Source organism: Chrysoperla carnea, chromosome 1 (assembly GCF_905475395.1).
Source record: "Chrysoperla carnea chromosome 1, inChrCarn1.1, whole genome shotgun sequence".
Classification (NCBI taxonomy): Eukaryota; Metazoa; Arthropoda; class Insecta; order Neuroptera; family Chrysopidae; genus Chrysoperla; species Chrysoperla carnea.
Window position 1 is genome coordinate 51391078 of NC_058337.1, and position 11326 is coordinate 51402403.

General features: G+C 27.7%; 1 protein-coding gene across 2 annotated transcripts; it reads right to left on the reverse strand.

The window, feature by feature from the left end:
- Positions 1 to 1529: 1529 nt before the first annotated feature.
- LOC123305769 (mitogen-activated protein kinase p38b-like) lies at positions 1530 to 10043 on the reverse strand. Of its 2 annotated transcripts, none has more exons than XM_044887586.1 (7): positions 9842 to 10043; positions 9500 to 9607; positions 6806 to 7139; positions 5403 to 5637; positions 3516 to 3595; positions 1775 to 2027; positions 1530 to 1716 (listed from the first exon to the last, which is right to left on the reverse strand). In XM_044887586.1, the coding sequence occupies exons 2-7, from the start codon at positions 9601 to 9603 to the stop codon at positions 1640 to 1642; spliced, it is 1083 nt and encodes a 360-aa protein (XP_044743521.1). In that variant the 5' UTR covers positions 9604 to 9607; positions 9842 to 10043; the 3' UTR covers positions 1530 to 1639. The 2 variants fall into 2 exon arrangements, with proteins under 2 accessions (XP_044743521.1, XP_044743520.1); XM_044887585.1 differs by lacking the exon at positions 3516 to 3595 and adding an exon at positions 5189 to 5268.
- Between the last annotated feature and the right edge of the window lie 1283 nt (positions 10044 to 11326).

Below are 11326 nucleotides of genomic sequence, written 5' to 3' on the forward strand. Positions count from 1 at the left end.
AATACAGGGTGGGGGTTAACGATTTGTTATTTTAAACAAAATGAAACATTTTTGAATTGCTGATCTCAAAAAGAAATTAAATCGTTAAATCTGGAAAACTCTAATCGAGATACTAGGCCTCCAAAGAAATTACACCTACTATAGAGTACTCGTCCTGTTACTTTAAAAATTACTGCTGCCCATCTAATTCTAGATTAGGTATGTATTATATTTTATATACATTATACAGAAACTTTAAGCATTGTACTTATTTTTGAGATAACAAAGCTAATGTCTTATCTAAGGCTGAGCCGCTGAGTTTTAAAAAAGAATATTTAAACTGGACTTTCAAAAATCTACTTTTACCGGAATAATTCATTTTATAATGAATACCTTTTTCCGCAACTCTGGCAGTAAAAATTTTATCTAAACATTTAACAATAATTAAAAGAGTTTATTAATTCAAAATTATAGAAAATATTTACTCTAAAAGCAACCATCATACATTTCTTTACTCTATTTCAAATTTAGTTAGTTCAGTTTTGCAACACAATCCCAATGATATTGTGCAGCTTCATAATTCTTACAATAGCAGTTGAATATTAATATAAAAAACAAAGCCATAATTAAAACTTTATCCATTTGGATAAGAAAAAATTTGAAATAAAATTTTAATCTCAATATTCCATGACATTATGGAAGAGGACAAACAATCTGAGACAAAATAACCGGTTATAGTTGCCAAATTTATTTGAAAATCTTTATAAAAATAGTATTAATACAAAATATGGAGTAATTAATTGTATTATTTTCTGACCAATTCTGTAATTTTTCTTATTTTATCTGAGGCTAATTTGGCGCGGCACTTTTTGGATTTACATTTTCTTTTATTAGTTATATAGTTATCTTATATAAAAATATAGCTTGGAAAAGTTCAATTAAGACCTATCCGTTATCGAAACCATATTCGAAATAATCACTATGTTTCTAACTGGAATGGATAAAAGTCTATATTCAAAGTGATACATAATGCAAATTATAATTTTAATATTTCAATATTGAATCATTTGTTCCTCCTGTTACGCTTCATCAATTTTTTTTTATGTAAAAACAGCCGTGCTAGTGAATTTACCGCATGGTTTACAGAAAAGCAAAAATTAATTATAATATATAGTCACTGTTGTGCAGAAATATATTAGAAAAGTAACCAACGCAACAAAAGAAACACTTAAAAAATTTTGAAATATATATCCAAATCCAGAAGTTTATAGTCGGAACAACCTTTGGAGTTTCAATGAACAGGAAGAACTTCACTTATTTAGCTTCTTCTCATTAAAAAAGCTTCATTTTAAAAATTAACACAAGAATAAAATATTACTCTGTTTTTAAAAAACACAAATTCAAAATAAAAGTTAATTTTTCATCGTAAATTATAAAAATTATTGCCTATATTTTTTAATATATTAAATTTTATAATTTTAAATATATAAATTTTTATGAGCACCAAATTCAATTAATATAAAAAACAAAATTAACAAAATAAACGTTAGGTGCGACCATTTTTTATCTTTTTAATAGGTCAAAAACAAAAAATAACAAACATAATTGGAATTTTACTTTAAAGTAAATACAAAACTAATTAACCAGTAATTAGTACTACCTATGATTCACCATTATCGGTTTCCAGTTGATTGGAAACTGGTGGTACGAAGCTAGTCACTTCTTCATATACTAACTCTGGAAAAATATAACTATTAGATTGGGTCCTATATATAATTTAATAAAAAATGTATACCTCTCCATTTGTCTACTGGTAAATCATAATCTTCAAATGTTTGATCATATAAAGCAGATTCGGGCTCATCACTTGGATCGGAATATTGTGCAAGATACTGATGTGCTAATGCTTGTGTTGCTGTTATACGTTTATCGCTGTCTAATTCTAACATTTTATCTAGTAAGTCAATGGCTAATGGTGATGCGCCACGGAATACTTCATTTAAATCTCGTTTTCTTAACGGTGGCAGAGATTTTATATAATTTCGTGCCTGAAAAAAGAGGAGATCCTGTTTTTGTTATTGTTATTTACGAAGATTATTTAAAAAAAATGATTAAACTTGAAATTTAAAATGGTAATATAGTTTTATAGAGTAAGCCATTTAAATCGATAATGGAAAAATCTTACAGGGTAACTAAAGCATAGAAAAAATTTTCAAAACAAAAAATATTGGTCTGAAAGTTTGATATCTTTTAGATTCATTGAATAGCATACTAGTAAAGGATAGAGGGATGCTTTAAATAAGAGCATTGGTATTATAAATATTATCAAATATAATAAATGATAGCTCTAGGATATTTCGAAATTTATTAAGAAAACTCAGGGTAGGTCAAATTCAAAGTATCTAAAAGATATTCCTCTTTGTTCTTAACTTTATTGTTTTATAAATTTTCTTGTATTTTAGTTACCCTACAAAATTTTCTAATATCACAAATAATATACATTTGTAATATGAAACATTTAAAATAAATTTAAAACGCGCTTTCATAAATTCGATTATACTCTACTTTATTTTTTAGATTTGATTTTGGTGAAACATTCTTAATCTATCATCGTTTCTGCTAAATCACCATTAATTATTTACAAGAATAGAAAAGTATAAAGAAAAAGGCATTTAAAAAGTAATGACTCGAATTTATAAATATTCCATCGCAAAAAAATAATTGATTCAAATAAGGCTAATGTTACGTTCCCGTCGATTTAACAAACGTTTTTGCCAACACACGTTGTTTTCCATGCATCTTTGTTAGAATTATAACCTGTTAAATAGAGCGTTGAAATTGACGATCGCCTGAACAGATCCATTTAATACATGTTTAACGCAACGTGTAACTTGGGCTTAGCGGAATATTTAAATTTTAAAGATAATTCATGAGAACTTTAGGTATTTGATATCACATGTCAAATTCGTCTTAACGCCTAGCTCGATTTAAAAAAAAAAAAACAACAATTATAAATATATATTTCAGTTATCTGGTATCAATTAGCTAATTGTAATTACTCTCCTGAGAAATGTTACTCTCACTAATTTAATAACACTTCTAAGGTTTGGTTAAAGGATTCTAGGTTATATTAAATTCAGGAGAATAATTACAACTAGCTAATCCATACTGAGGATGACTACATGGTGGAAGTCCAAATATTATGTATTCATAATACATATTAAAAGAAATTATAATAAAATAAAAAAGTGAACTAGGCATTGAAGCGAATTTGAAATTTTATTTTCACTAAATGTGTTTTTACATATTGAAATGGAAAAATGATTCTTTTATACTTTCGTTTACCATCACCATTTACTTTCTAATAAGTGGATATAAAGATTCATTTCGTATAATAAATTATTTATCCAAAAGTTATTATTTTTAAAATAACAATCACTGATAAAACATTTACAAAAGCCAAGTTCCAAACAGTGTAATTTATATTTCTTTTCCTCATAAGTAATAATATCCAAAAATACATAGAAATTGTTTACCTCTTCACTAGTAATTTTATTGAGTGTTTCTTCACATGGTAAACCACGCAGAAAAAATATTCGTGTTATTTGATCAATATCTAATTATGGTTAAGGCCAGAGATTATTATATAGCATAAAAACAATGTTAAATAATTTTTAGTTTAAAACAAATTATTAGTATTATCAAACCTTTGGTTTAAGTGTTTGTTAAGAAAATACTTTCGAAATGTGTTTATCTTAGTACAGTAGAACCTCGATAACGTAAAAACCTCTATAAATTAAAAAAAATTTTTGTTTCCTTCTTTTCAGAACTAAAATCTCTTTTACTTAAAATACAAAGCCACTTTAACTTATACAAATAATTTGGGCATTGGACCTCAGTAACTTCAAATAATGTTTTTAAAAGCTAAATAACTTAAAGCAGCTATATTTGTATTCATAATTTGACCTAGCCTTGTGTGTATAATAAATAATAATAATAATACATTTATACACAACACAATATGTATAATCAATAATCCAAGAACATAAATATTGTTCATTAAATAAAAATATGAACCATAAAAAAACTCCCTAACTTAAACACTTGATAACTTAAATTATTTAACATTTCCCTTGCTTTTAACTTATCGAGATTCTACTGTATTACAAAAAAATTCCGAAGTTATAGTTATTAAATAAATCAATTTTAATGTTTAAAACTATACGATTTTATTTCTCATACTATAAAACAAAAAATAAAAAATATTTTTGACGTAATTTGGGAGCTTTTGAGGTATTTATGTTACAATTTCAAAAATAATATTATAGAAAAAATTTAATTTATTGCATCAAAAAAGGTCTCAAAGAGAGTGATCTACGTACAGTTACCGTTATAAAAAATTCGATCTAACAATAAGGTTCACGTTCCATTATTAATGCCAGTAAGCTGCCCAACACGGTTATCATTTATAATAATAAGATAAGTTATCATTAATAAAAGAACGCAAGCTAAATTAAATATTTGTTGTTAATTATATCCGTGTTCAATTCAAAATTCGAATCTTTTTTAAGTTACACGTTTGCTGCAGTTATACTAGCTGTGGCAGTAGACATACGACATTTAATCACAATCCAAATTCTTTTGATAGGTTCTACAAAGCGAAGTATATAATAAAATAGTATACAATGAGTTGATATTCTAAGTTGTGTCCCTATCAGGAATCGATATAGAATTTAAAAAATGCTTTAAAAACCTAAAATAAGCAATGAACGCATAATCACAAGGTAAAATTTCCAACAAAGCAAAATTTCATAAAAATAGGCTTAGGATTTGTATTTTGACTGTAATAAGCAGTTTTTTAAAATCATTACTTCAAATCAAAAATTATTATTTCGGGCAAGCATGGTTTGTATGGATTTTGAATATGCTATCTTATTGATCGTTTCCATATACCAGACAATCGTAATCACCGCAGCTCACAGCTGCATACAAAAAATAACCTTCGTATGGCTTTGCCGAATATAGAAATACTTTTTTCTGAAGGGTTCACGTTATTATAAAATGTCACATGATTGCACCGATTACAATTGTAGGATATTAAAGTAAACGTGTTAACAGTGCGAAATGCTTTCATACATAAAAAACAGTGTTTTTATTATTGGTTTAGTATAAAATCACAAAACTTCAAAAAAGGTTTTAATGAACTTACACTCTCTGATGATATTTTTTGCATAAATTCATCATTTGGTGTTCCAAGTATTTCCATTATTAAATTCAATTGATGAATATCTAAAAAGTTATGACTAAAGGAATGATATTATCGTGTATTATCAAAAAAAATAACAAATCTACTTTTAGTAACACTGTTATCAAGGATTTCAAGGGTATACATCAAACGAAAATATTTTATAAGAAAAGGATACGGTCTGTACCAGGAAACAATGTTTTTCCTGTTAATAATTCTGCCATAATACATCCAACTGACCATATATCAACAGTTTGATTATAATGCATCCAATTCAACATAATTTCTGGAGCACGGTACCATCGTGTTGCCACATAACCAGTCATTTCATTTTCTGTTGGACGTGCTAAACCAAAATCCAATATTCGTAATTCACAATCTTCATTTACGGCAATATTTGAAGGTTTTAAATCCTATTAAAGAAAACAAATTTTTGAAAGAGCAAAAAAATATTTATATGTTTAAGTAAACAGAAAACACAAACTAAACTACTAAACTTTATTATTGAAGAAACGATAAAATTACACAGAAGCTGAAACTCGAACACGGGTACTTTAAATATTCGGTCTAGTACGTAACCAACTCCGCCACTTCTGTTCTATGTGAGTGACATCAATTATATGTAACATATTGTGTTTTTATTCTATTTATGGGTTGTGTATACCGAATACAAAAACGTTTCGTAATATTATACAAGTCATAAAAATTACATATTTTTTTATTATGAAACTTAACTTTTTACATTTATTTCAAATTATTGTGTACTTTATATATAAGTTAAAGTCGCTCTTACAAGATACTTTCAATAACTTTTATTATATTAACGCATTATATACCATTTAACATATGAGAGTGGGACTGAACACTTCAATGGAAAACGCACATTACGTAATTTCAGAAAGAAACGCAAATATTACACAGAAGCACGGATTTGAACCTCTAAATATCCGGTGTTGGGCGTAGCAATGGAGGATAGCCGTAAGGAGCACAATCTTAACTAAGAGTTAAAGTGAAAAAATAGCAGTTCTAAAATAGATCAGAATGGCGCTTGTGTAGCAAAAGGTGTTTGATGTGAACTTCTCTATTCTTCTCTAACAACTTATTTAGACCTTCATCTTATCTTAGTAGTTTGTGTTTTATCTGAACTTCTCTACCCTTCTCTAACAATTTGTTTAGATCTTTATTTTACTCATATGACTTTTTTTTAGAACTTGCACTTTTTCTACAGTAGCCCTAGCAATTTTTTGCTTTACGTGGAAACATTTTATAAATAGAGATGCTTCTCCTTGCATTTACCCTCCATAGACGTAACCAACTCTGTCACTCCTTTTCTATGTAACCTCTTCGTATCTTTTATTCTATTTTTTTTATGTTTATGTAAATAGAACGCACAAACTAAACTACTAAACTTTATTTTCTTAGTTTCATTGTAATTGTACTGTACATTTTCTTCTTTTTTAATCAGCCTTATGAAAAAAAAAATGTATAATTCAAAACGTTTTGGTCACAATACTCTTCACTCCTAATGTATGAACAATTTACATACCAACCCTATGATATATGAACAATTTAGATACTAACCCTATGTATAATACCAGCAGAATGAATATATTTTAATCCACGTAAAATTTGGTAAACTAAAAATTGTACATGGTCATCACTCAGTCGCTGTGTTCGTACAATATTATTTAAATCAGCACCCATTAAATGTGTTACTAAATATACGTTATTAAAATCTTCTAAACCATTTTTACCCGGATGAAATACATCTAATAATCCAATTACATTTTCATGATTCATATGTTTCAACATACGCAATTCACGATAAGTACGTTTTGCATGCACAGCACTTTGAAATGGACGTGCTAACTTTTTTATTGCTACTTTTAATCCAGTTTGTGAATCAATAGCTGAGCTAAAAACAAAAAAATGCTATTATTACTTCGGTTAATCTTCATGAAGTATTTCATCAGTTTTGAATGTACTTTAATCTTTATAATTATAATCCAATCGATAGGTAATTTTTTTTAATCCTTTAGAAAAGCAATTTTTTAATGGTAGAAGATTTCTCCTTGAGTATAAATTCAAGTTTTGGACTAGGCTTACAACAAAATTGTAAATACCTTCATAATAAAAAATAAATTTCCTAAAAGCTTTATTTTTTAAGTATTAGTAATTGCCTAAGGTAATTGCCTTCTATCGATGGCAATTCTCTAATATCACAAACGCTAGAAATCATGGCCGCAAGCTTCGTATAATATCAGATGATATTGTGCTAATCAAAACATTAAGATATTGGCTAGAACTTTTTCGGGTTGTTACTTGGCTAGAACCTTTTCGAAGTGAAATTTAATAAATTTTTAATGAGACAAAATAATAAAAAACAAGGCCGTCTTATTTTAATTTGAAAATAATAAATAATTATTTACGATGACTCAAGGTAGATTGATAAATTTGGCCATAATAACTAACGAATCGAAAGTTAATTTCAAAACAGATGATATCATTAAAAAGTTAACCTAATTAACTTAAAAGCTAGAAAAATTTAAAGCTCGTCCGAGTGTTTTATTTCCTATTAAATTTAACTGTTACTTTGTGCCCAGAGAGGAAGGGATTTGTAAGAGAAATTTGTAACGTTTTCAATGTTTTAATCACATACATTATACGATGTTATTCTCTAAAGTGAACTGTAAAGGTTACATGTTGGAGAGAACACGTTTATGTACAATTAGTTTCGGTGGCCTCAGGTATATACATTAAGATGTGATCCATGGTGTATCATAATATTGTGCTATGAATCACAAGTTTTTATTGATAACTACTTAATATTTAAATTCTCAAAAAATACATAATATCTAGGAATAAAAGAGCTATAAAAAGAGACTTCTCTCATGGTTATTTTATTATAAAAAAAATAAAAATCAACCATAAATGTTAATTTTTATCCCTGGTACTACACTCTCTCCTATTCATTTTTTTTTTCAAGTGTAATTACTAAAAACGATTTAAATCAAATTCGATTTATAAAAATACCGAAAAGACAAAAAAAAATTCAAAATTCCTTCAAATTTTTTTATCCGAATCGAGCTTTGAATTGAGATTGATTCAAATAGATAACTGGACCTGAAAAAAGCGAGTATAATAGACCTTTTCATTTTAAAAAGTGATTACCTTTTGTTTCGGACAATGTTCAAAAAAGAATGTGATAAAATGAATAACAAATATCTTGTATCTTCGTCCTTTTTATTACTGTCTGTACGAAAAAAAATAAAGAATCATAATTCAAATGAAAAGGTCTATTCTGAGCGAAAAATTATTTTTGAGTCCATGTTAAAAATTTCATAGCTCACTAATAGATTTAAAATGAAATTTATGTGTCGAGTGCTTCTCGGCGTCAGTTAGTATTTCTAAATTGAATTTCTGACAATGTATGGGGTTATACCCATGTATAGATCTTGTCGTTTAATTACTAATAATTTTTTATTCAGGCAAACAATAAGTTTGACAAAGACAATGGTTATTCATAACATGATTTAAAATTCGTAATATTACATTAGAATTTACAATTTACGCCTAATTTGCGTCCTCACGGGTAAACAGTGGTGTTTACAAAAAAATGTTTCAAACAAAAGTTATATATTTTTTGATAAGGAAGATTTTTTACATTTAAACTTTTTTTCTATCTCTAACGGTTTACAAGATGGTCAAGACCCAATTGACCTGTGTTGGTCATTTAAGAACTTGACCTCACTTCTTACGCCCTGAGTACGCTGTAAAAATTTCAGCTTGATATCTTTTTTCGTTTTTGAGTTATCGTGTTGGCAGACAGACGGACAGACAACCGAAAATGGATTAATTAGGTGATTTTATAAACACCTATACCAAAATTTTGTTCATAGCATTAATATTTTTAAGCGTTACAAACTTGGGACTATACATAGTATACCTTGCATATTACATATATGCATGGTATAAAAGGTCTATTGTTATTCTATAAAAACATTACTTAAACAAAGACCCATATACCATTATTAAATCAAGAAAATTGTGTTGAATCTATTCTTGTTTAAGAAAAAGTCATAGTTATTCGATTCGGTGTGATAAAAATATCAATCAAATGCATTCAATTTGAATGATTCTGACATTTGGGATATATTTATTGTATGATGGATATCAAGCGGTATATTCAACTGTTCTTGTAGAATTCATTTGTTATCAGATTTTAAATCGTAAAAATATTTTATACTACAAAAGCTTGAAAAAAAAAATGCATACCAAACTTGTCCATATGCACCAGAACCAACAGCACTTAATTGTTTATAACGAACAGGTATATCCCACTCAGTTTTATTAATTTCCATTCGATAAAATTCCGTCATCTTTCTAAAATAACAATAAAAATAGTATAGAAATTGATTCTGTCAGTCAAAATAATTACTAAAGTGTTACTAATAATATATTTATAATTCAGGTGTAATCACGCATTAAAACAGATAATATATAAATAAAATTTATGTGTCTGCATACAACCACCTACATTAAAAATAACTTGAGTACTTCTCTAGAAGTTATGCGATAATATTTATTGTTATTTGATTTAGATATTTTATTACATACCAAATTTTTCTTGGTTGATCACAAAATCTTGGTTGTATATAACGTTATATTTAACAAACAAAACTCGTAAACTGTATTAGATAAGGTACATAATTGACTATTATTCGATTATTTTACAACATTTGTACATTTTATCTGTAAGGTTAATTATTTAATGGACTTCATTCGATTTTATTAGCACCTGGCCATATGACTCTGTATGACTCCCACTCAACAAGATGTGACCATTCATAGACAAACATTTAAAAATATATCATATCGGCGGTGTGAAGTTCATACAGCTTATTATTATTATGTTAAAATTGTAAAGGCGCGCTCTCATGATTCAATATTAATTGACCAATTAGAATTATATTTGAGCATATGTACAGATTCAACTCAACTTTTATTGATAAACTATATTCAGTCAATTGGCTAGTTCAGCAGAATAATAGGCGTTTTAATTAGAGCGTCTCACAACAGTATATACTAGACTCAAGACTGCCGACTATGAGACATACTATAACATGTTTTTAGCTATATTATGTATGTTATATTAGTCATTACTTTATACGCACAGGTAGCTCAGTTAGTGTAATTTATTATTTTAATGATTACTTAGTTCAAATCCAGCAGCAGTCTCAACATTTTTTTTTTAAATTTATTATCATACTAGAGTGATACCTACCCGCTTCGCTGGGTTTAAAAGTAAAGATTGATAATGATTGCTCTCGCTTATCCCCTTTCTATAACACTCGAAATAATAGTAAGGATTGATTTACACAGGTAAAATATATGTATGGTTTTCTACTTTTTAAAAAAAATATATATTAGTCGTAATTATTCATTGAGTATATAAGAAAAGATGGCCGTGAAATATTTTATATTGACTATTTTTACAGAAATCTGTAATTTATGGTAATGTCAAATGACTACTTTTACAGAAATCTGTAATTTATGGTAATATCAAATTAATTTAATTTTTAAATTTTTTTTTCCAATTAATTAATTAATCTTTATAAATTATATCTCATGCGTTATTCTGAAGTATGAGCTATTTTGCTGTACAGTTTCATTAAAAACCATTCGTTAGTTTTAGCGTGAAAGCGTAACAAACAAACATGCTTACTTTCGCATTTATAATATACTAGCTGTGAACTACCCGCTTTGCTGGGCAACATCCCCACTTGCACCCCTCCCTCCACATTTCCTTGCGTGGGATAACAGTTTTGTAATGTATACGTCATGCTCTTTTATTTGATACCCCACTTAGGTATATTTGTAAATATTCGATAATTCCTTCCCCCTTTCTCGCTACACCTTTCTACCCTCCGAAGGTTAAAAGTAGATAAAAACAATAGATCTTTGAAGCTGGTTGTATATCGTGTCAATATTTGAGCTTAATCGATGCACAACTTTTTTAGTTTTTGAAGCATATCCCTTTCAACCCCTATTTCAACCCCTTACTCTACTATAATATGGATGTATTATACATAAAAACCTTCC

Excerpts from the sequence above, each read along its gene's own strand:
- LOC123305769 (XM_044887586.1), bottom strand. The coding sequence starts at position 9,603 with ATGACGGAATTTTATCGAATGGAAATTAATAAAACTGAGTGGGATATA. Across the intron at positions 3,596-5,402 it reads ATTGTTTCCTGGTACAGACC|ATATTGATCAAATAACACGA; the intron begins GTATCCTTTTCT and ends AACCATAATTAG. Across the intron at positions 1,717-1,774 it reads ACCAGTAGACAAATGGAGAG|AGTTAGTATATGAAGAAGTG; the intron begins GTATACATTTTT and ends ATATTTTTCCAG.